Below are 25827 nucleotides of genomic sequence, written 5' to 3'. Positions count from 1 at the left end.
TTGTGTATTTTTATCAATAAATACTGTTAAAAATAGTACCATCAGACTTCAACAGACCTCTCCATCTTTGCTGGTAAGTGACCCAGTTACGGGGTACGTAACAACAATTAATTTAAATTAGGTATATAAAATTATGAGGGGCATATGTTCACAGTCTTTTGGCCAGGGTTGGGAAATCAAGAACTAAGTTTAATGTGACAGAGGAGAGATTTAATAGGAACTTTCTCCACCCAGAGTATGGAAGAGCTGCCAGAGGAAATAGTTGAGACTTAATAGCATTTAAAAGATGCTTCCACAAGTAAAAGCATAAGATATAGGAACAGCATTAGACCACTTGGCTCATCCAGTCTGCTCTGCCATTTCATCCAATTTTCCTCTCAGCCCCAACCTCCTGCTTTCTCTTCATATATCCTTTCATGCCCTGACTAATTAAGAATCTATCAACCTTTGCCTTAAAGATGACTACATGGATTGGAAAAGTTCAGAGGCATATTGTCCAAATGTAAGCAAGTGAGATGAGCTTAGATGAGAATCTTGGCCAGCATGGACGAATTGGGACAGTGTATCTGTGCTGTATAACTCTATCATTCTAAGATCCTAAATCAATAAACAATTTGTGATGAAAATCTGGCCCTCAGATATTGGCATGTAAAACATAACTAAATACACATTAACATGGTAAGGTATTTGAGTAATGCATGTAATGTATCATATTGTTGATATCTGAAAAATATGCTTGACAAACAAAATTAGACTAATAAATGACCTAGATAAATAAATTTAGCATACAGCCAAATAGATAGCTGAACATTCAATTGTTCATTAATAAATTACTGTTATGACAAATAACAAATGATTTTATCAAAGAAAATTCCATTTTTGTTTTTGAAACTTTTGTTCAAGTGTTTGTGCAATAGAAATGTCTTACGGCAGAAGTCTGGGGTTCTCCAATCAATGCAGACTCCAGCGTCGATACATGCTTTAGCATAGACTGCAACAGCATCACACAGACATTCACAATTGCCAACCAGTTCACAGCCGCATGTGTCTCGGACACAATTATCATAATATGGCATTCTGTAGACCTAAAATGCAAATGAATGTGCAAGGACAGAAAAATACGGAAGTCAGACAAAATCTAGTTGTGGGATAACAGGCAAGGGCAGAATTCTGCTCTCTCTGAATCTTATTGCACAGAAATGTATAAAACTGTGCAATTTATCATTTAAAACTATTTGTACCAAAATTTAGATTTTGATCATTATTTTGATGTTTATCATGAATTCTTGGTCCAGCTCATTTTTAAACCTCTATTCAAATAATCTGTGATGACTCCATTAAGCAGTGTAACTACTTCAACCCCCAAAATCCAGGACCTGCCTTCACCAACCCAATGTCCATTCAATTGAGTGTGAGTTAGTGATCATGTCAAAGACCTTTATTGTAGGATAGGTAATTTCTCCTTGCCTGAAGTGCCAATATCCAGAAGTTAGGAGATCAAAAGAGATTAGGAGGATTCTTTTCATGCAGGCAGTGGTTGAAATCTGGAATGGACACATTTCCACAAATATTAAAAAGTATTTAGATCAGAGTGGTCAGCTATGTGAGAAACCGAAGGAGATGGGAGAGATTTTGAATGATTTCTTCTCTTCGGTATTCACTAAGGAGAAGGATATTGAATTGTCTAAGGTGTGGGAAACAAGTAAGGAAGTTATGGAACGTATGACAATTAAAGAGGTGGAGGTACTGGCGCTTTTAAGAAATTTAAAAGTTGATAGATCTCCGGGTCCTGACAGGATATTCCCCAGGACCTTGAGGGAAGTTTGTGTAGAAATAGCAGGAGCTCTGACGGAGATCTTTAATATGTCATTAGAAACGGGGATTGTGCCGGAGGATTGGCGTATTGCTCATGTGGTTCCATTGTTTAAAAAGGGTTCTAGAAGGAAGCCTAGCAATTATAGACCTGTCAGTTTGACATCAGTGGTGGGTAAATTAATGGAAAGTATTCTTAGAGATAGTATTTATAATTATCTGGATAGACGGGATCTGATTAGAAGTAGCCAGCATGGATTTGTGCATGGAAGGTCATGTTTGACAAACCTTATTGAATTTTTTGAAGAAGTTACGAGGAATGTTGATGAGGGTAAGGCACTGGATGTAGTCTATATGGACTTCAGCAAAGCCTTTGACAAAGTTCCACATGGAAGGTTAGTTAAGAAGGTTCAGTCGTTAGGTATTAATGCTGGAGTAATAAAATGGATTCAACAGTGGCTAGATGGGAGATGCCAGAGAGTAGTGGTGGATAATTGTTTATTGGGATGGAGGCCAGTGACTAGCGGGGTGCCTCAGGGATCTGTTTTGGGCCCAATGTTGTTTGTAATATACATAAATGATCTGGATGATGGGGTGGTAAATTGGATTAGTAAGTATGCCAATGATACTAAGGTAGGAGGTGTTGTGGATAATGAGGTGGATTTTCAAAGCTTGCAGGGAGATTTATGCCGGTTAGAAGAATGGGCTGAACGTTGGCAGATGGAGTTTAATGCTGAGAAGTGTGAGGTTCTACATTTTGGCAGGAATAATCCAAATAGGACATACAGAGTAAATGGTAGGGCATTGAGGAATGCAGAGGAACAGAGAGATCTAGGAATAACTGTGCATAGTTCTCTGAAAGTGGAGTCTCATGTAGATAGGGTGGTGAAGAGGGCTTTTGGAACGCTGGCCTTTATAAATCAAAGCATTGAGTACAGAAGTTGGGATGTAATGCTAAAGTTGTACAAGGGATTGGTAAGGCCAAATTTGGAATATTGTGTGCAGTTCTGGTCACCGAATTATAGGAAAGATATCAATAAATTAGAGAGAGTGCTGAGACGATTTACTAGGATGTTACCTGGGTTTCAGCAATTAAGTTACAGAGAAAGGTTGAACAAGTTAGGTCTCTATTCATTGGAGCGTAGAAGGTTGAGGGGGGATTTGATCGAGGTATTTAAAATTTTGAGAGGGATAGATAGAGTTGACGTGAACATGAACATTGAGAGTAGGGGAGATTCAAACTAGAGGACATGATTTGAGAGTTAGGGGGCAGAAGTTTAAGGGAAACACGAGGGGGTATTTCTTTACTCAAAGAGTGATAGCTGTGTGGAATGAGCTTCCTGTAGAAGTAGTAGAGGCCAGTTCAGTTGTGTCATTTAAGGTAAAATTGGATAGGTATATGGACAGGAAAGGAGTGGAAGGTTATGGGCTGAGTGCGGGTAGGTGGGACTAGGTGAGATTAAGGGTTCGGCACGGACTAGGAGGGCCACGATGGCCTGTTTCCGTGCTGTGATTGTTATATGTTATATGTTATTAACACTTAGAATCCCATGGCACCAAAGGCAACAAGGAAGTGCTGAAATGTAGATTTAGTATGGGTAGGTACACGATAGCAGGTACAGACAACATGTCAAAGAGCCCGTGTTGATGTTGCAAGTCTCAATAGGGTCTTCACACGCTACCTAAACAGTAGGGACTGGAATTGAACACAAGCTCTACTTGTAGCCAAACAATTGTTCTATGAAAGTTCATCACAACAGTCCCTGCATTTGTACTCTATTTCTGTAGTTCACTATCCCATAAACTTTCTTATCCTGTAATTATGTCCTGTCATGGCCAAAGATGTATGCACACACATCCCCATGTCTCTGTGATCCTGCACTATCTTTGCACTTATTTAAACCAAAATCAAATTCAGATTTTATGTTGTGATATTTGTTTTACGGCTGCAGTACATTGCAATGTATAATAACAAAAACTATAAATTACAATAAAAAGTGTGTATAAAAAGAAGAACATTAAATTAAATTAGTGCAGAAAGAGGAAAATAAAATAATGAGGTAGTGTTCATGGGTTCATTCACATATCTGATGGTGAAGCTGCTCCAGAGACATTGACTATGTGGACAATTGGCACAGAGAAACAGCAGTGTCATAATGTTAGCAATAAAGTATACTCACCAGTTTGTGACATGGCTCAAACACTTTACTGTTAATTATAGCACACATTTTTTCAGCTGAGGCAAAACGATATGGATTTCTGAAGCATGGAGTTGCAACTTCAGTTACATCTGTGCATGTGGCATCTTCCTTCCAAGAGTTTGCGAAGACCAGTAAATTGGACACTAAATATTTGCTCTGTGCTATATACTCATCATCCACATTACCATTGTAATTACCACAGAGCCCACACACTGCAAACTGAGGGAAATAACTGTGACAATTATTTTGGATTTGAAATGGATTAACAAGATTGAGTTTAACTACAGTGCACACTGTAAATAGGCATTCACATATTTAATGGATTTAAGTTTCCAAAATACACATTTAAGGACAGACAAGATGATATTGTACATTTTGTGTATGATGCCTTATAATCAGCAGAAACAGCAAAGTTTAATCAAGGACAAAAGAAGGAATTTTTCCTGATTTTAAAAAATAGATCCTTCATTATTTGCTGGTATTTATGCTTACTTTTCTAAAAGAAAATGTTCTTATAGAGATACTGCATTGCTTTAATAAAATAAGTTGTAGCTGGGAAATTAGCAGATGATTTTAAACTTCTGCAGTTCCTGCTATTCTTCGAACCTATGACTGTTAACAATAGAAGTTTAGTTTTGTACCAAAATTACGTTGGGTTCTGCAAGCAGTCTTGTCTGATACTGTGAACATTTACCAATATATTATAGACAGATTAACATTATTAATTTAATTTAAAATGTTAATGTATTTCAAATTTACATAAATACATATTAGGGAGAGTAAATAATTTATCCAAAAAGCTGCAGAGATTTATGGACTGCCTAAATAATCAAGGGCACATCCCGCCCCACCATCAGTAGCATCTTCAGAAGGCAATGCTTCAAGAAGGTAACATCTGTCATCAAAAGTCCCTATACCTGTGGTTTGCCAAATTCCCTTCAACTATTCAGCCGGCACAATCACTAAAGTTTGGCAATACTATGACCACTCATCACTTTGCACACTTTTGTTCAAATTGTGCTCTCTTTTGTAAAAATGTTGTATAATTTATATTTAAATTATGCCTTTCTTGTGACGGCTGCTTATGTGTTTGCAAGAGCCTATGAAGCTACTGTAAGTAGGTTTTCCATTGTACCTGTGCACACAGGCACTTTTGCAGCCGATGATAAACTCAACTTTGGCTTTGGCATAGGTCACCATTTTTATGACTCCAGTGTGAACATCGTGATCCTGATTTTGCTAGAGGAGTTCTAACCCATGATGCCACCAATGCAGGCCCTGTACAGATTCCAACAGTTCAGTGGGAGATGATGAAAAGCCTGCCTCAGGTTAGATGTGGTCATAGACTCCACATAACCTAGGCAGATCCTGAGATGACAGGACTGATATATGAGAACAATGTAGTCAATTCATAGAACCATAGAACATTACAGCACAGAAACAGGCCTTATGGACCCTTCTTGGCTGTACTGAACCAGTTTTCTGCCTAGTCCCTCTGACCTGCACCTGGGCCATATCCCTCCAAACCCCTCTCATCCATGTACCTGTCCAAGCTTTTCTTAAATGTCAAAAGTGAGCCTTCAACTGGCAGCTCATTCCACACTCGCACTACTCTCTGTGTGAAGAAGCTCCCCTAATGTTCCCTTTAAACTTTTCCCTTTTCACCCTTAACCCATGTCCTCTGTTTTTTTCTCCCCTGGCCTCAGTGGAAAAAGCCTGCTTGCATTCACTCTATCTATACCCATCATAATTTTACACCTCTATCAAATCCCCCCTCATTCTTCTACGCTCCAGGGAATAATGTCCTAACCTATTCAACCTTTCTCTGTAACTCAGTTTCTCAAGTCCCAGCACTCTTTCAACCTTATTAATATCCTTCCTGTAATTAGGTGACCAAAACTGCACACAATACTCCAAATTCGGTCTCACCGATGTCTTACATAACCTCACCATCACATTCCAACTCTTATACTCAATACTTTGATTTATAAAGGCCAATGTACCAAAAGCTCTCTTTACAACCCTATCTACTTGAGATGCCACTTTTAGGGAATTATGTATCTGTACTCCCAGATCCCTCTGTTCTATTGCACTCCGCAGTGTCCTACCTTGTATGTTCTACCTCGGTTTGTCCTTCCAAAGCGCAATATCTCACACTTATCTGCATTAAACTCCATCTGCCATTTGTCAGCCCATTTTTCCAGCTGGTCCAAATCCCTCTGCAAGCTTTGAAAACCTTCCTCACTGTCCACTACACTTCCAATCTTTGTATCATCAGCAAATTTGCTGATCCAATTTACCACATTATCATCCAGATAATGATATAGATATAGATGACAAATAACAATGGATCTAGCACTGATCCCTAGTCACAGGCCTCCACTCAGAGAAGCAATCCTCCACTACCACTCTCTGACTTCTCCCATTGAGACAATGTCTAATCCAATTTACTACCTTACCATGTACAGTATATCTATCGACTGAATCTTCCTAACTAACCTCCCATGCGGGACCTTGTCAAAGGCCTTACTGAAGTCCATGTAGACACTGCCTTCCCTTCATCCAGTTTCCTGGTAACCTCCTTGAAAAACTCTAACATGACCTACCAGGCACAAAGCCATGTTGACTCTCCCTAATAAGTCCCTTTCTAGCCAAATACTTGTAGATCCTATCTCTTAGTACTCCTTCCAATAACTTACCTACTACTGATGTAAAACTTACCGGCCTATAATTTCCCGGTTTACTTTTAGAGCCTTTTTTAAACAACGAAACAACATGAGCTATCCTCCAATCCTCCAGCACCTCACCCATGGATACCGACATTTTAAATATATCTGCCAGGGCCCCTGCAATTTCAACACTAGTCTCCTTCAAGGTCTGAGGGAATACTCTGTCAGGTCCTGGGTATTTATCTACTCTGATTTGCCTCAAGACTGCAAGCACCTCCTCCTCTTTAATCTGTATAGGTTCCATGACCTCACTACTTATTTGCCTTATTTCCATACACTCTTTGCCAGTTTCCTTAGTAAATACAGATGCAAAAAACACCATTTAAGATCTCCCCCATTTCTTTTGGTTCCATACATAGTTTTTGGTTCCGACCACTTTGACCTTCAAGAGGTCCAATTTTATCCCTTACTATCCTTTTGCTCTTAATATACCTGTAGAAACTCTTAGGATTATCTTTCACCTTGACTGCCAAAGCAACCTCATGTCTTCTTTTTGCCCTCCTGATTTCTTTCTTAAGTATTTTCTTGCACTTTTTATACTCCTCAAGCACCTTATTTCCTCCTTGTTGCCTATACCTGTCATACATCTCTCTCTTCATCTTTATATTTCCAATATCACCCAAAAACCAAGGTTCCTTATTCTTATCCACTTTGCCTTTAATCCAGACAGGAACATACAAACTCTGCACTCTCAGAATTTCTCCTTTAAAGGCCTCCCACTCACCAATCACATCCTTGCCAGAGAAAAATCTGTCCCAATCCACACTTTTTAGATCTTTTCTCATTTCTTCAAATTTGGCCTTTTTCCAGTTTAGTACCTCAACCCAAGAACCAGATCTATCTTTATCCATGACCAAGGTGAAACTAATGGCATTATGATCACTAGACCCAAAGTGTTCCCCTACACAGACTTCTGTCACTTGCCCTAACTCGTTTCCTAATAGGAGATCTAATATTGCATCCTCTCTAGTTGGTACCTCTATGTATTGATTCAGAAAACTTTCATGAACACATTTTACAAACTCTAACCCACCTAGACCTTTAACAGTATGGGAGTCCCAATCAATATGTGTATAATTAAAATCCTCTATTATCACAACTTTATGTTTCCTGCAGTTGTCTGCTATCTCTCTGCAGATTTTCTCCTCCAATTCTCGCTGACTATTGGGTGGCCTATAATACAACCCCATTCTGCCTATATTCACTGGATAAAGGACTTTTAAAGAAAGCAATACAATTCTAACAGAATTGGATGGAGGGTGCTCCCAATGGTTGGAATCTAGAACCAGGGTTCACAGCCACAGTACAAGGGGAAGGCCATTTAGACCAGAGATCGGAAGGAAGTTCTTCACTCAGAGGATGGTGAATCTGTAGAATTCACTACAACATAGACATTGGAGGTCAAGTCAGTGCAGACTGCAAGCAATATACAGAATAGCGTATATAATCTTGTAGCTGAGTTAGAAACTGGCATGTTCAGTATGGAACTGTTATGAGCATGACTCAGTGGGCTGAGTCAGTTGCTGAGTAGAAGTATGTGAAGGGAGTTACCTTTTCAATCAGGTCTGCACTCAGGAGTAATAAGGCAGTACTTTGTGGTAGTTTCTTGGAGTTGGACTGTGACCAATCACTGAGCAGGATTGATTAGGAAGGAACTGGAGCTGCTGCTCAGTGACCTTTGGCTCATATGGGAGACTGAGGCTACAGGGATGTAGCCACTCCTAGGTTGCAGGAGGCAGGTAACTGGGTGACTGTCAGGAGAAGGAGGGGAACTGCACAGCCAGTGCAGAGTACCCCTGTGGCTGTTACCCTCAATATTAAGTATACCACTTTGGATACTGTTGAGGGGTATAACCAACCGGGAAGACCAGGTTTTTGGTACAGAGACTGGTGCTGTGGCTCAGAAGAGTAGAGAGTTGAAGAGGACTGCAGTGGTGACAGGAAATTCCATAGTCTGAGGAACAGAGACATGATTCTGTGGGCAAGATAGACACACAGATGTTATGTTGCCTCCCAGATGCTAGGATCAGGGAGGTCTTGGATTGGGTCCATGGTATTTTCAAGGAGAGAGTGAGCAGCCAGTAGTCTTGGTACATATAGGAACCAATGACATAAGTAAGAAAGGTGAGGAGGTCCTGAAGAGAAATTTTATGGAGCTAGGTAGAAAGCTGAAAATTAGGACCTCCAGGGTAGTAATTTCTGAATTGCTGCCCATGCCACTTGCCAGTAGGATAGTCTGGCAGATGAAAGTGTGGGGGCAGGGGTTCAGATTAATATATCATTGGGATCTCTTCCGGGGAAGGTAAGATCTATACAAAAAGGACGGGTTATACCTTAACCCGGGAAGGCTTATAGAGTTGTTCAGGAGATTTTAAATTAATTTACAAGTAGGATGGGAACTGAAGTGAGAGGGCTGAGGATGGGGCAATTGGTTAACAAACAGAGACAGTGTGCAGTGAGACTGTCAGCAAGGAGAGGCTGATGATAGGGCACATTTGCAGTAAGCTGGATGAGTTGCAATGTAAAAGGCAGACAAAATTGAAAAGGATGACTATAGGATTGAAGGTGTTATATTTGAGTGTGTGCAGTTTATGGAATAAGGCAGATGAACTTGTAGACAGTTAGATTGACAGTTAGACAGTTTATTGGTCCCAAAGGAAATTCAAGTGACACAGTAGCATTACAAGTGCACAGATATACAAATATTAGAAGAGAAGTAATATTAGAGAAGAAGTAAGAGAAGAGAAGTAAGAAGTAAGAATAAATGCTAAATTAATTTCTAAATTAAGTACATGTTCAGCACTGCATTGTGGGCTCAAGGGCCTATATTATGCTATAGGTTTTCTATGCTTCTATTTTCTAATAAAAAATAAGTTACCTTAAACAGTCTCATGGGGGGGTGGGGTCATCACTTTCCCACCTATAGGTTTACTCATTATGGATTCTAATGGTGGTGGGTAAGAATGACCTCATACAGCACGCTTTGGAGCAGCACAATTGTCTTAGCTTATAACTAAAATGCTCCTCCGTTCAGCCAAGGTGGCATGCAGAGGATGAGAAACATTGTCCAGAATTGCCAGGATTTTCAATAGGTACATTTAATGTCACAGAAATATATACACTATACATCCTGAAATTCTTTCACTTCGCAAACATCCACAAAAACAGAAGAGTGCCCTGAAGAATGAATGACAGTTAAATGTTAGAACCTCAAAGCCCCTCAACTCCCCCCTCCCATGCATAAGAAGCAGCAAAGCAATGACCCCCCCACATTCCCCACCAGCAAAGTGGTCAGTGATCCCACCGAGCACTCAAATATGCAGCAAAGCATCAATGAAGACACAGACTTGCAGTATCCCAAAGACTACTCATTCACCCAGTAATCTGACATACCACAGGGTCTCTCTCTCTCTCTCTCCCTCTAATAAGGGAAAAAGAGGTGACCCCATTTCTGTAGGCAGCACACACAAAATGCTAGAGGAACTCAGCAGGCCAGACAGCATCTATGGAAAAAAGTACTGTCGATATTTTGGGCCAAAAAGAAGCCGTGGAGTAGATTTAAAAGGTGTGGAGAGGGAAGAGAGACAAACACCAGGTAATAGGTGAATCCTGGAGGGGGAAGAAAAAAAATCCTAGAGAGCTTAGAACCTGATAGGTGAAAAAGACAGAAGGCCATGGAGAAAAAGACTACTGTGGGAGGCGAGGGAGGAGATTGCTGAGCTTCTGGTGATGATCTTTGCATCATCAATGGGGATGGAAAGGTTCTGGAGGATTGGAGAGTTGTAGATGCTTTTCCCTTATTCAAGGAAGGGAGTAGAGATAGCCCAGGAAATTATAGACCAGTGAGTCTTACTTCAGTGGGTGGTAAATTGATGGAAAAGATCCTGAGAGGCAGGATTTATGAACATTTGAAGAGGCATAATACGATTAAAAATAGTCAGCATGGCTTTGTCAAAGGCAGGTTGTGCTTTATGAGCCTGATTGAATTTTTTGAGGATGTTACTAAACACATTGCTGAAGGTAGAGCAGGAGATGTAGCATATATGGATTTAAGCAAGGCATTTGATAAGGTACCCCCTGCAAGGTTTATTGAGAAAGTAATGAGGCATTGGATCCAAGGGGGTATTGCTTTGTGGATCCAAAATTGGCTTGCCCACAGAAGGCAAAGAGTGGTTGTAGACAGGTCATATTCTGCATGGAGATTGGTGTGCCTCTGGGATCTGTTCTGGGACCCCTTCTCTTTGTAATTTTTATAAATGACTTGGATGAGGAAGAGGAGGGATGGGTTTGTGAATTTGCTGATAACTCAAAGGGTGGGAGTGTTGTGGATAGTGTGGAGGGCTGTCAGAGGTTTTAGAGGGACAACAATAGGATGCAAAACTGGGCTGAGAAGTGGTAACCAGGTAACCCAGGTAAGAGTGAGGTGGTTCATTTTGGTAGGTAAAATATGATGGCAGAATATAGTATCAATGGTAAGACTCTTGGCAGAATGGAGCATCAGAGGGATCTTGGGATCCATAGGACACTCAAAGCTGCTACACAGGTTGACTCTGTGGTTAAGAAGGCATACAGTACATTGGCCTTCATCAACCATGGGACTGAGTTTAGGAGCTGAGAGGCAATGTTGCAGCTATATCTCACCCTGGTCAGGCCCCACTTGGAGTACTGTGCTCAGTTCTGGTCACCTCACTATAGGAAGGATGTGGAAGCCATAGAAAGGGTGCAGAGGAGATATACAAGGATGTTGCCTGGATTGGGGAGCATGCCTTATGAGAATAGGTTGAGTGAACTTGGCCTTTTCTCCTTGGAATAATGGAGGATGAGAAGTGACCTGATAGAGGTGTATAAGATGATGAGAGGCATTGATTGTGTGGATAGTCAGAGGCTTTTTCCCAGGGCTGAAATGGCTAACATGAGAGGGCACAGTTTTAAGGTGCTTGGAAGTAGGTACAGAGGAGATGTCAGGCGTAAGTTTTTTTATGCAGAGGGTGGTGAGTGCGTGGAATGGGCTGTCAGTGACAGTGGTGGAAGTGGATATGATATGGTCTTTTAAGAGGCTCCTGAATAGGCACATGGAGGTTAGAAAATAGAGGGCTATGGATAACCCTAGGTAATTTCTAAAGTAAGTACATGTTCGGCACAGCATTGTAGGCTGAAGGGCATGTATTGTGCTGTAGGTTTTCTAATGTTTCTATTGAAAAGGTAAGTCAAAGACAGCACAAAAGCAAAAGGGGTGTCATATAATATAGCAAAAATTAATGACAAGCTAGAGGCTTTTAAAAGCCAGCATAGATCAACTAAAAAGAAATATAGAGAGAAAAGATGAAATTTGAAGGCAAGTTAGCCAGCAACATAAAAGGATAGCAAAAGGTTTTTTTCCCCAGACATATTAAGCTTAAAAGAGAGATGGAAGTGAATATCAGACTGCTGGTAAAGAATGCTGGAGAGTTACCAATGTGGTACAACGAAGTGACAGACAGACGTTTGCATCATTCTTCACTGTAGAAGACATCAGCAGTATGGCAGAAATTTGAGAATGCCAGTGGGCAGAAGTGAGTGTAGTTTCCATTACTAAGGAGAAGGTAGATGGGAAGCTGTACCTGATCTGAAACTAGTTACAACATATCAATAACTTACACTCTACATCTGTATAAGAAACACCAGAATTGTAGCAGGTTTGCTTTACCTCATAGAGTCTCGTAATTGAAATGTATGCATTCATGTTCTTATTCCAGATAACTGTTAGTTCAAGTTTTGCCTTGATCACAAAGTCGAATTTCAGATAAAGCGGGTTACGGACCACTTTAAAATGTCTGACAGCATTTGGGGGTGTTAGTGTATATTGTCCATCTGCCAGCTTAATGAGGATTTCCTGAGAAGAAAGGAATGCACACTATTCATGAAGAACACAGACAACTTACACAGAGTAGAGCAAACTGCCATAAAGCAATAGAATTCGAGCAGTGATAATTATTTCCTCAATGTAATAGATTCTCGAAATGGACCTCGTTCTTGGTGATGTAATGACACAGTCATAATCTATTGTACCTAAACCACTCATTTTGCTCCAGAAATGACGCAGAGAATGCTAAAAGTACTTAACAGGACAAGCAGCATCAGTGAAAGAATATTTTAGTTACAGGTTGTTGACCTTTCATCAGAACCATCTAGCTCTGTCACAATCTGTAATCTTTGAATACTGCATAAAATCTGAAGGCTGAAGTTGGAAGATCAGACACTGTTCTACAAGATTTGTTGTATTATTGTTTGAATATTATAAAGGCACTAATACATAGAGGTCAAAGCATGAGTGGGGTGGAGAATTGAAGTGACAGGCAACTAGAAGCTCAGGGTCACTGAAGGGAGGTGTTCTGCAAAACATCTGCAGTTTGTATTTGGTCCCTACAAAACAAAGAATAGCATATTGTGAATCCCAAATACAATACATTAAATTGGGGAGAGGTACCTAATGAATTGTTCCACGAATCTTATTCTTTGATCTTGTTTTATCCTTCCAATTTTTACATAGCTGGTCATTGGTCAGGGCAAGATAAAAAAGCAGGTGTTGCAACTCTTCCACTTGCAGGAGAAGATGCTGAGAGATAAGGAGTAATTAGGGGAGTTGGGAGTATGAACCAAGCAGCTGAGGAGGGAACAGACCCAGAAGAGGGATAGGAGAGATATGTTTAGTGGTGCAACCTCATGGAAGGTGGTAGAAGTTGAATCACTGAACGTGGAAGACTTGGGAGATTCGGTGGGTGATGGCAAAATAAAAAATGTATGAAATGGAACACATGCTGTTGAGTCAATTTTGGGATAGTGTTATGGATAAAGAAAACAATTTAGAAGCATGTTAGTCTCATTATCAGAATAGATATTTCAGAAATTGAGAATCTGGGAAAATGAATACAGACTTTACAGGAAGCAACACCTATCCAAGATATCCAAGGAATTCTCACAGCTATTGCAGTGGATCTTAATGACTATGGAGTAATACTGCATGAAAACAGGCTCTCCAGCCCACCCTGTTATATTCCTATTTGGATTAATCTCAGTTACCAGGAGGCTTTCCATGATTTTCTGTGCCATGACAATTTAAGTGAAGATCTAGTTATTTGATAAAGGTTATCAAATGTCAGGGGTAAGATTTTTTTTTCAAAACACAGAGTAGTGAGTGCATGAAATGGGCTGCTGCTGATGGTGGTGGTCTTTTAAGAGACTCCTAGATAGGTACAAGAAGCTTAGGTAAGAACACTACCTAGGTAATTTCTAAAGTAATTACATGTTTGGCATTGTGCTGCAGGTTTTCTATGTTTCTATGTTTTGAGAACACCCGTTCCCTTTGCCCCTCAGGTAGTGTTCTAGATCCCAACTAGTGGATTAAAAATATCTTCCACCATTCCAAAGAAGTCAAACATAACCTATTTAGTGGACTTCTATCAATGAGCTAAAAAAGCCCAGGAAGAGAGGGAAAATTATGTTCCATTATAACATTTCATTAATTTAGACTTCTGGCATTTGCAATTAAAAGAAATATTTTCAAGTTACTTCATGTACTGAATCCCAACTCAAAGGTTTCAAAGTAGATTTATTTTCGAAGTATGTATACATCAGCATCTCCTACGCTGAGACTTACTTTCTTGTGAACATTCATGGTAGAACAAAAATACCACAGGATCAATGAAAAATCTCAAACAAAGACTGACATATGACCAATGTATGAAAAAAGAGGAAAATACAAAATATACCAATAAGTACAGAAGCTAATAAATAATATTGAGAACAAGAGTTGTGGAGACCTTGAAAGTAAGTCCATAGGTTATGGAATCATTTCAGTGTTGAGAAGTGAATGAAGCATTCCAAGCTAATTCAGGAGCCTGATGCCTGAAAGATAATAACTGTTCCTGAACCTGGTGGTGTGGAACCTAAGACTCCTGTAGCTCCATGGTAGCAGTGAGAAGAATGTGTGGCCTGGGATGGTGGGGATCTTTGATGATGGATATTGCTTTTTTTTGTGGCAGTGCTCTTTATATATGTGCTCAATGATGGGGAAGGTGTTTCCCTGTGATAGACTGCACTATATCCATTTCTTTTTTAGGCTTTTCCATTCTTGGACATTGGTGTTTCCATACCAGGCTGTAATACAACTAGTCAGGATACACAGCATTATCTATCTATAGAAGTTTGTCAAAGTTTTAGATTACGTGCTGAATTTGTGAAAACTTCTACAGAAGTAGACACATTACTGTCACTTCCTTGTATGCATTTTCGCTGTCCAGATGTTCCAGGGCTGAATGAAGAGTGAATGTAATGACATCTGCTGTGGACCTATGTGTTAAGTGATTCTTGGAATGTGTAATGGCTCTTCATTTTCAATAAGAAGCAGTCACAAACACTGAAGTTTAGATTCATTGGCAACTTCAACTAAACAAATCATAACAAATTGCCATGTTGCTTTGCGTTCCACTATAATTTTCTCAATCTGACAGACAGAATGAGAAGTCTGTTCTGTGGTATCTCAAAAAATGACTTTCAACTCCAGGACATGAATTGAGAAAGTGAAAAGGTATTGGATTCAATGGAAACAAGTCCAGTCCCACCAATCCCTTCAGGAGGCTGTCATGTAGATCTTTGAAAATGCCTCTAAATAATTGTCTTGCAGTCCAGTCATGCATTGGTTCAACATAACTGTACCCATTGAATCATACCCTTCAGCTCATTTCCCTGAATCCTGGATCAGGATCCCTGAAAATGTCCTCCTGCACCAGCAGGACAGGTACAGCTGTATTTGGCTGGGTCCAGCACAAGTTGCCAACATACAGGATGCTGGGATAGCACAACAAGCACTCAGAAGCTAAAGTGATACCCAACACAATCACTGAATTATTACCTGATTTACTATCACTTACTAAAGTGAAGTGAAATTTGTTGTTTTGCAGCAGCACAACACAAATATGTAAAATTAATATAAATTACAAAAATAAAAAATGCAAGAAGAAGGAATAACAAGGTAATGTTCATGTACCCTTCGTAGAGCTGATGAAGATGGGACATAAGTTGTTTCTGAATCACTGAGTGTGGGTCTTCAGGTTCCTGTGCCTCCTGATTGACAGCATTAATGAGAAGAAGGCATGCCCCGGATGGTGGGGATTTTTAGTGATGGATGCTGCCTTCTTGAGGACTCACCTTTAGATATATTTAATGAACAGTTATGGCCATGATGAAGCTGAATGAGTCTACAATATTATGCAGCCTCCTGTGATCCTCAGCCTCCAGTTAGGAGGTGATGCAACCAGTTAGAAAGTTCTCAATCGTACATCTGCAGAAATTTATAAGTCTTTGGTGACATACCAAATCTCCTAAAGCTCTGAACAAAGCAGAGCCACAGATGTGCCTCCTCACTGATTAGATCAATGTATTGGACCCAGGACAGGTCCTCAAAGACATTGATATCCAGGAACTGCTCATACTTTCAATGGCTGGCTACTCAAAGGGGACTGCAAAGTGTTCCTGACTTCCCTTTGCTGAAATCCACAATCAATTCCTTGGTCTTGTTGACTTTAAATGTAACATTGTTGTGACATCACACAACCAGCCAATCTAATTGACTCTGTACACCTCATTGTTGCCTTCTGATCCATAAGACCATAAAATATAGGAGAAGAATTATGCCATTTGGCCCATCGAGTCTGCTCCAGAACTGCATCAGAGCTGATCCATCATCCTTCTCAACCACACACCCCTACCGTCTCCCTGTAACATTTGACATTCTGATTTACCAACAACTTCCACATTAAATCTACCCAATGACTTGGCCTGCGTACCTGTTTGTGGAAATGAATTTAACAGATTCACCACTCTTTGGCAATACAAATTTTTCCTCGTCTCTGTTCTAAATGGGCATCTCACAATTATGGAGCTGTGCCCTCTGATCCTGGACTCCCCAACTATAGGAAACATCCTCGCCACATCCAGTCTCTCTGGATTAAATCTCCCCTTATTCTTCTAAATTCCAGTGAATACAGGCCCAGAGCCATTAAATGGTCTTCATTTATTTACCCTTTAATTCCATGGATCATTCTTGTGAACCTTCTCTGAACCTCTCCAATGCCAGCACAACTTTTCTTTAACAAGGGTCTCAGAACTGCTCACAATATTTCAAATGCAATCTGACCAATGCCTTATTAAGCATTATATCCTTGCTTTTGTACCATATTCCTCTCAAACTGAAGACAATGTTGCATTTGCCTTCCTTACCACTGACTCAACCTGCAAGTTAACCTTCAGGGAATCTCACTGGGGGACACTCAAATCCCTTTGCACCTCTAATTTTTGAACTTTCTCCTTACTTAGAAAATAGTCCGCATCTACATTCCTTATCCCAAAGTGCATAACCATGCACTTCCCTACATTACCACTTTCCTTACATCCCTACATTCCCTACATCTGCCACTTCTTTTGCCTATTACCCCAATCTGTCTCAGTCCTTCTGTAGTCAGCCTGTTACCTCAACACTCCTTGCCAATTCACGTATATTCAGATCATCCACAACTTTGCAAGAAAGCCATCAATTCCTTCATCTAAATAATTGACATACAACGTAAAATGAAGTGATTCCAACACAGATCCCTGTGGAACACCACTAGTCATGGGCAACCAACCAGAAAAGGCTCCCTTTATTCCCACTCTTTCCCTCCTCTTTCACTCTTTTATCCATGCTAGTATATTTCCTGTAATACCATGGACTCTTATTTTGTTGAGCAGCCTCATATGTAACACCTAGTCAAAACCCTTCTGAAACTCCAAATAAACAACATCCTCTGATTCTTCTTTATCTTTCCTGCTTGTTACTTCCTCAAAGAATTCCAACAGATTTGTCAGGCAGGGTTTCCTATTTCAAATGCTAATTTTGACCAATTTTATCAAGTGCCTCTAAATACCCTGAAACTTCATCCTTAATAGTAGACTCTAACCTCATTCCAACCATTGAGGTCAGACTAATTGGCCTATAATTTCCTTTCTGCTTTCCTTTCTTCTTTAAGAGTGGAGGGATATTTGCAATTTTCCAGACCTCAGAAACCATTACAGAATCTAGTGATTCTTGTAAGATTATTATTAAAGCTCCACAATGTCTTCAGCTACCTCTGTCAGAACCCTGGACCCTACCCGGTCCAGGTGAATTATTCACCTTCATGCTTTTCAGCTTCCCAAGCATTTTCTCCTTAGTGATTGCAAATTTCTTTGTCCCCCAGTACTACCTTTCATCATTTTCCAGTCATGCAAAATCCACTCTCGTCTCTTTTACTCTTTATATATCTGAAAAAATACTTTTTGTATCCTCTTTGATATTACTTCCTAGCTTCCCTTCATACTTCATCCTTTCTCTTTATGGCTTTTGTAGTTGCCTTCTGTTGGTTTTTAAAAGTTTCTCACTAATTTTTGTTATATTATATGCCCTTTTTTTGCTTTTATGCTATCTTTGACCTCCTTTGTCAGCCTTGGTTGCCTCATCCTCCCTTTAGAATAGTTCTTTGTCTTCCAAGTTTCCCCCAGAAACACCAGCCATTCTTGTTCTGCAACTTTAGCCAGCTCTCTCATGCCTCTGTAATTCCCTATGTAATGAATTTTACTGCTAATGTAGCTTTCCGTAGAAGTAGTGTGTCTTGCTGACAGCATGTTTGGATTTTGGGTAAAGATAAGAGGCTGCGATGTTTAGTTTAGGAGTGTTGTGTCAGCCAATCAAGATGGTGGAATTAGGAGAAGATTCTCGAGAAAGCTGGGTGGTGAGAGATTTGTGATGGACACTAGTGGGGCCTGTGGTCTTTTTGGCATGAGCTGCAGAGAGGACAGGAGGGAAGATGGCTGATGATGCCATGGGAAGGAGCGTTCCCATTGCACAAGGTGCTTTGTGCAGAGTAAAGAGGAAGGGCCGATACTACAGACAGACCGCCCGTTTGTTCAAGATGGATTTTGGGATATGGTGTGCGCTTTCACACAGACCATCCAGTGTGCGAGTAAAAAGGATTACTTCAAGAGCAACCAGCTTTATATGCACATTTTGACTGGGTTAACTGTAATGGACCCTTTCCTTTTTCCTATTAACTGTTCAATCATATTGTGACCACTATCTCCTTTGGGTTCCTTTACCTTAATCAGATCTGAGTCATTAAATTACACCCAACCAGAACTGCCAAACCATTCAAAACAGCAAAAAAAAAGAGTAACTAGAATCCAGAAACATATGCAACTTGAACCTCAAAATCCCCAAACGAATCCACAGCCACGAGCCTCAATCAATCTGTACGAGTGGACGTCAAGACTCCTGCACTTTCCTCTGACAGCAGCTAGCGAGAGGGAGATGAAGACTGGTGAAATACAGTCAGACAGTGCCAAACACCCTTCTGTCCTCCATTCTCGTCCTTGTCAACTTCAATTTTGTTCGCTGCCTCGTAAAGAGAGAAGCAATGGAAATGATCATGGACTCTCACCCAGTGTGTGGGCCTCCAGGTCACACACTCCACTCCCAACCTCACCAAATTCCGTCGGAGACAGCAAAGTGCCAGATATCTCAATCCGCCCAAAGCCACACTATCGAAATGTAAATCACTGGTTCCAATTGCACACAGCTTAGTAGAAGAATCATATATGAAATAGGAAGTAGAAGTACAAGTAGTTTTGTGAACTGTTTGCAGGGCGTTACCTTTGGCCGTGGCATTGGGGGCAGGGTTTCAACATGGATAGAAAACTGGTTGGCAGATAGAAAGCAAAGGGTAGCAGTGAATGGGTGTTTCTCAGACTGGCTAGAGGTGACTAGTGGGGTACCACAGGCCTCTGTATTGGGACCACAGCTCTTTACGATTTATGTCAACGATTTAGATGAGGGCATTGAAAACTATATCAGCAAGTTTGCTGACAATACTAAACTGGGTGGCAGTGTGACATGCGAAGAGGACGTTAGGAGAATACAGGGAGACTTGGACAGGCTGGGTGAGTGGGCAGATACTTGGCAGATGTCATTCAATGTGAATAAATGTGAAGTTATCCACTTTGGAAGCAGGAACAAGAGGGCAGAGTATTGTCTGAATGGTGTAGAGTTAGGTAAGGGAGAAATGCAAAGAGACCTAGGAGTCCTAGTTCATCAGTCAATGAAGGTGAATGAGCAAGTGCAACAGGCAGTGAAGAGGGCAAATGGAATGTTGGCCTTTATTACAAGGGGAATTGAGTACAAGAGCAAGGATGTCCTTTTGCATTTGTACAGGGCCCTGGTGAGACCATACCTGGAATATTGTGTACAGTTTTGGTCTCCAGGTTTGAGGAAGGACATTCTGGCAATTGAGGAAGTGCAGCGTAGATTCACTAGGTTGATTCCTGGGATGGCAGGGCTGTCTTACGCAGAGAGATTGGAGAGATTGGGCTTGTACACACTGGAATTGAGGAGATTGAGAGGGGATCTGATTGAAACGTTTAAGATAATTAAAGGATTTGATAGGATTGAGGCAGGAAATATGTTCCAGATGTTGGGAGAGTCCAGTACCAGAGGGCATGGATTGAGAATAAGAGGTCAGTTATTTAAAACAGAGTTGAGGAAGAACTTCTTCTCCCAGAGAGTTGTGGAGGTGTGGAATGCACTGCCTCGGAAGACGGTGGAGGCCAATTCTCTGGATGCTTTCAAGAAGGAGCTAGATAGATATCTGATGGATAGGGGAATCAAGGGATATGGGGACAAGGCAGGGACTGGGTATTGATAGTGAATGATCAGCCATGATCTCAGAATGGCGGTGCAGACTTGAGGGGCCGAATGGTCTACTTCTGCACCTATTGTCTATTGTCTATTGTTGTTCACTGGTGTCATCTTGATCCAAAATCCAAGATCCAATCCTATGTCAGCTCTGATCCAATTTTTTACCAATAAAGCCATGCAACCCCTCTGCCAACCTGCCTGCGCTTTTGATACAATGTGTATCCTTGGATGTTAAGCTTCTGACAATGATCTTCTTTCAGCCACAACTCAGAGATGCCCACAATGTCATATTTGTCAATCTCTAACTGTGTCTCAAGAACATCTACTTTATTCTGTATACTATCTAATATAACACCTTCAGTCCTGTATTCATCACCCTTTTTTAATTTTCACCCCGTTTATACTTTAACTTATCCTACCAACTACAATTTTGCTCTACCATCTGCACGTTCTTCCTCATGATCTCACTACACATTGCATTTACTTACCTATCAACCACCCTATCACTCCAGCTCCCATCCCCCTGCCAAATTAGTTGAAAATCTCCACAAAAGCGCTAGCAAACCTGCCCACAAGGTAATTGGTCCCCTCGGATTCAGGCAAAACCAGTCTTACATAGGTTTTTATAGACAGAGCTTCTTCAGATGTTGATCCAAATGATCCAAAAATCTGAAACTCTGTCCCCTGCACCAATTCTTCAGCCATGCATTCATCTGCCAATCATCCTATTCTTGCCTTCACTGGCATATGGCACAGGCAGCAATTCAGAGATCACTACCCTGGATGGTATGTTTTCCAGCTTTCTACCTAACTCCACACATTCTCTCTTCAGGACCTCCTCCTTTTTCCTACTTATATCATGTAGCATGACTTCCACTGTCCCCCTGTAGAATACTCTGGATCCAATCTGAGATCCAATCTGTAGCACCTTCTGTCTGCTCCTCTAATTATGGAATCCCTAATCACTACTGCACTCCTCTTCTCCCCTCTTCCCTTCTGACCCACTGAGCCAGACTCAGTGTCAGAGATCTGGTCGCCATGGCTTCCCCGGTAGGTTGTCCCCCCAACAGTATCCAAAGCAGTATATAGTACATATAATTGAGGGGAATGGACACAGGGGTTCTCTGCACTGGCTGTCTATTCCCTTTCCCTCTTCTGACAGTCACCAAGGTACCTGCCTCCTGCAACTTCCCCACAACTCACACAAGGAACATACCATTATCTCCGGACCCACTAGCTATGTATTAACAAAATAAACTTATTCGAAATCTTCTTACTTACATAGGATCTCCACCTTGCCCAAGTCGGTTCCTACCTAAGCCTGCTTATCCAAAGCTGGACCACTCTAACAATGAACCACTCCAACAAAGGCTGCACTCCTTTCTTTTTATTGGCCTCAGGGTATTTGCCGCCCGCCAAAAGCAGTGGTAGTATTCTTTGGATTGCTGCCTGTTCTGTGTGCCAGTGAGGGTAAGAATAGGATGATATTGCAGATGAATGCCACCAGCAGCAGTGGTGTCATTGGCAAAATTGTATATGGTTGTGCTTAGCCACAGAGTATTGAGTTTGAATAGAGTTTAGTGGGAGCTAAGCATGCATCCTTGAGATGAGCCAGTGTCAAATTTTAGTGAAGGCGAGCTGCTATTACTGATCCATATTGACCATAATCTCCTAATAAGGAAGCTGAGGATCCAGTTGCAAGAAGCACAGACACCCAGGCTTTGAAATTTGTACTACTTGGCACAAAGATAGCTTCTATACTCCTTTTACGACTGTTGAATGGATTTCTTGAGTACAAAATATTCTGCAGATTTTGGAAATCCAGAGCATCACTCACACAAAATGCTGCAGCCTGATGCTACAGCTTAATGTGTTGATTACTTCTGAGGTCCTGACTTTTTCTGCAATTGATGAAAAGATGTAATCAATAAACATCCCGGCTGGTGGTGCAGTGACATCAGCATCAGACTCCAGAGCGAAGGTTCCCGAGTTTGAATCTAGTCAGGCTGCTCCCAGACACGCTTTCCAGCCATGCCAGGTTGAGTGTCGAGCTCGCAACTCGGCCTCGTAAAAAAAAACTGTGCTGAGAGAAAGACGTGGGGGACCACTCACAGAATCTTTCCTCCAAGACAACCACTTGAAGAAAAAAGTGATCATCGAGACTCTGGCAGAGCATGGCACAACAAAAAAAAAATCAATAAACAGATTTCTGCCAGATCTTTAGTTGTTTCTCATAACGCTGTCAGCGATGCCAAAAGACAGTACCAGTTCAAAACAGAAGCCCAGTCCAACCATCAGCTGTGTAGGGCTTACATGTTATAATGAGTTAACAAACAAAGTTGGGCAGCATCAATGGAAAACAGAAGAAGATTAGATTTTCATCATCCACTTGACAGCTTCCAATGCACATAAACCCACAGACACCATTGAGACATCAGAGTATTCTTCCTGGGAGTAGATCTGCCTAAGTCTCTGCAGCTGTCTTAGTTCCTGTGGGAATCAGCTGGCAGTAATATTTTCAGACATCTTTAATGTTTGTCTAACTCAATAGAGTTTCTTACTTGCTTTAAGTCAATGAGTATCATCCTTGCATCAAAGAAAAATAAGGTAATAATCATGTCTTCTGACAACCAGCATCATGAAGTGCTTCAAGAGGTTGGTCAAAGCACACGTCAACTCCAGCTTCCCAGCCAAATCTGATCTACTGAAATAGGTCCATGGCAGACACCATCTCTCTGGCCCTGCAGTCATCTCTGGAACTTCTAGATAACAAAGGTGTCTATCTCAGATTCCTATTTACTGTGTACAGCAGAGCATTACCCAACCCTGTATGCTATAGGCAAGAAAGCAGACCAGTGCCTCTACGAGGATGAAGGATCTTATCCCCATTAACATTGATGCACCACAGAAACCATCCTATCTGGGTGCAACAAAGTTGAAAGTAAATTTTATTATCAAATGTCACCATATACAACCCTCAGATTAATTTTATTGTGGGTATACTGAACAGATCTATAGAATGATAACTGTATCAGAAACAATGAAAGACCATCCAAATAGGGTGTTCAATCAGAGTGCAGAAGAGAACAAACTGTGCAAATGCAAAAAGAAAGAAATAATAATAAATAAAATAAGCAATAGATACCTAGAACATGAGATGAAGAGTCTTTGAAGGTGAATCCATAGGCTGTAGGAACATTTTAATGAGGGAGCAAGTGAAGTTAAGTAAAGTTATCTCTGAGGATCTAACTTTGTCCTAGCATATCGATGCAGCTATAAAGAAGGCAAGACAGCGGCTCTATTTCATTAGGAATTTTAAGGGATTTGGTTTGTCATCTAAAACACTCAAAAGCTTCTGTGGACATACTGTGGAGAGCATTCTGAGAAGCTGCATCACTATTTGATATGGGGAGGGAGTGGGTGCTACTGCACAGGATTGAAAGAAGCTACAGAAAGTTGTAAAATTAGAATCAGAATCAGACTCAGAATCAGACTTTAATCGCCAAGTACCTGTACACATACAAGGAATTTACTTCCGACAGATGTTGTCTCTCTGCTCATAACAATAATAATGATAAATATAAATGAAAATATAGATTATACATACAGGTAGTGTAATCCAAGTAATAGTTAGCCAACAGCTAACCGGCAGTTAACTGTTCAGCAAAGTGACCGCAGTAGGGAAAAAACTTCTCCAGTGCCTATTAGTCTTAGTCTGGAGGGATCTGAAGCACCTACCAGACGGAAGCAGTTCAAACAGTCCATGCGCAGGATGGAAGGAGTCCTTTATGATGTTCCCCGCCCTCTTCTTCAACCTGGAAGCTCTATCATGGGTACTAGCCACCGTAGTATCCAAGACATTTTCAAGGAGTAGTGCCCAGAAAGGTAACGTCCAATATTAAGGACCTTCAGCACCCAGGACATGCTCTCTTCTCATTGTTACCATCAGGAATGGAGTACAGAAGCTTGAAGGCACACATTTAACAATTCAGGAACAGCTTCTTCCTCCCTGCCATGCGATTCCTAAATGGACCATTCAACTCATGAATAATACCTCACTATTTTTCTGCTTTTGCAAAATTTTTAATTTAACTATTTGATATGCATATGCCAGTGATAACAAACCTGATTCTGATGTCATGATTTCCAGTACTGGCAACATCATTGTAAATTTTCTCTGCATTCTTTCAAACTTATTTACATCTTTCCTGTGGGTCGGTGATCAAAAATGCACACAGTACTCCAAATTAGGCCACACCAACATCTTATACTACTTCAACATAACATTCCATCTCCTATATCAGTAATTTGATTTATGAAGACCAATATGCCAAAAGCTTTCTTTACAACCCTATCTGCCTGTGTCATCATTTTTAAAGAATTATGGACCTGTAAACCCAGATCCCTTTGTTTTATCACACTCTTCAGTGCCCAACCAGTCACTGTATAAGACCTACCTTGGTTGGTCCTCCTAAAGGGCAACACCTCACACTTGTCTGCATTAAATTCCACCTGCCATTTTCAGCCCATTTTTCCAGCTGGTCCAGATTCCACTGAAACCTCTGATAATCTTGTCAAAGTTTAGATGTCATGCCAAATCTCCACAAACTCCTAAGGAAGTAGCAGTGCCACACTTTCTTTGTAATTGCACTTGTGTGCTGGGCCCAGGACAGGTCCTCTGAAATACTAACACTCAGGAATTTAAAGTTGCTAACTCTCTCCACCTCTGATGAGGACTGGTTCATGAACCTCTGGTTTCCTTCTCCTGAAGTCTATAATTAGTTCCTTGGTCTTGCTGACAATGAAGGGGCAATTGTTCTCCCCAGAACAGCAAGAAACTGCAGAGTTGTGGATACAGCTTAGTCTATCATGAAACGCTGGTCTCCAGTTCATGTACTTTGTTTACACTTTTCACTGCCTCCAAAAAGCAGCCAACATTTTCATAGACCTCACCCATCTTGGACGCTGTCTGTTCTCTCCCATCCATACAGTCAGAAGGTATAAAAACACGAGAACATGTACTACCAGGCTCAAGGATGGCTTCTTTACCCCTTTTGTAAAACTGTTGAATATTCAGCATAAAATATTCTGTAGATGTCAGAAATCCAGAGCAATGCACACAAAATGCTGGAGGAACTCAGCAAGGTAGGCATGGAAGTGAACAAATTGTAGATGTTTTGGTCTGGAACTCTTCATCAGGACTGGATGGACTTACCTTGTACAATAAAATCCAACTCTTGTCATCACGATCTTCCTTGTCAGGGCTCATGCATGTTACTTACCTCTCTGTATCTTATCATGTGACAATAATAAATCAGTTAACCATTACTAAGCTGTGGCAACA

The 25827-nt window shown here is 40.9% G+C and overlaps 1 protein-coding gene across 1 annotated transcript in view; it reads right to left on the bottom strand.

Annotated features, from left to right (window-relative positions):
• The window catches only part of LOC132397524 (mucin-6-like), a 262599-nt gene that overhangs the window by 40551 nt on the left and 196221 nt on the right, over positions 1–25827 (bottom strand). Inside the window, exons 15-17 of the mRNA XM_059976355.1 lie at positions 12416–12614; positions 3993–4225; positions 929–1085 (exon numbers count right to left, since the gene is read on the bottom strand). Coding sequence (XP_059832338.1) covers positions 929–1085; positions 3993–4225; positions 12416–12614 — 589 coding nt within the window. The remainder of the gene's footprint in view (positions 1–928; positions 1086–3992; positions 4226–12415; positions 12615–25827) is intronic.

Source organism: Hypanus sabinus, chromosome 7, assembly GCF_030144855.1.
Source record: "Hypanus sabinus isolate sHypSab1 chromosome 7, sHypSab1.hap1, whole genome shotgun sequence".
Taxonomy (NCBI): domain Eukaryota; kingdom Metazoa; phylum Chordata; class Chondrichthyes; order Myliobatiformes; family Dasyatidae; genus Hypanus; species Hypanus sabinus.
This window is presented reverse-complemented; position numbering and strand designations above follow the sequence as displayed.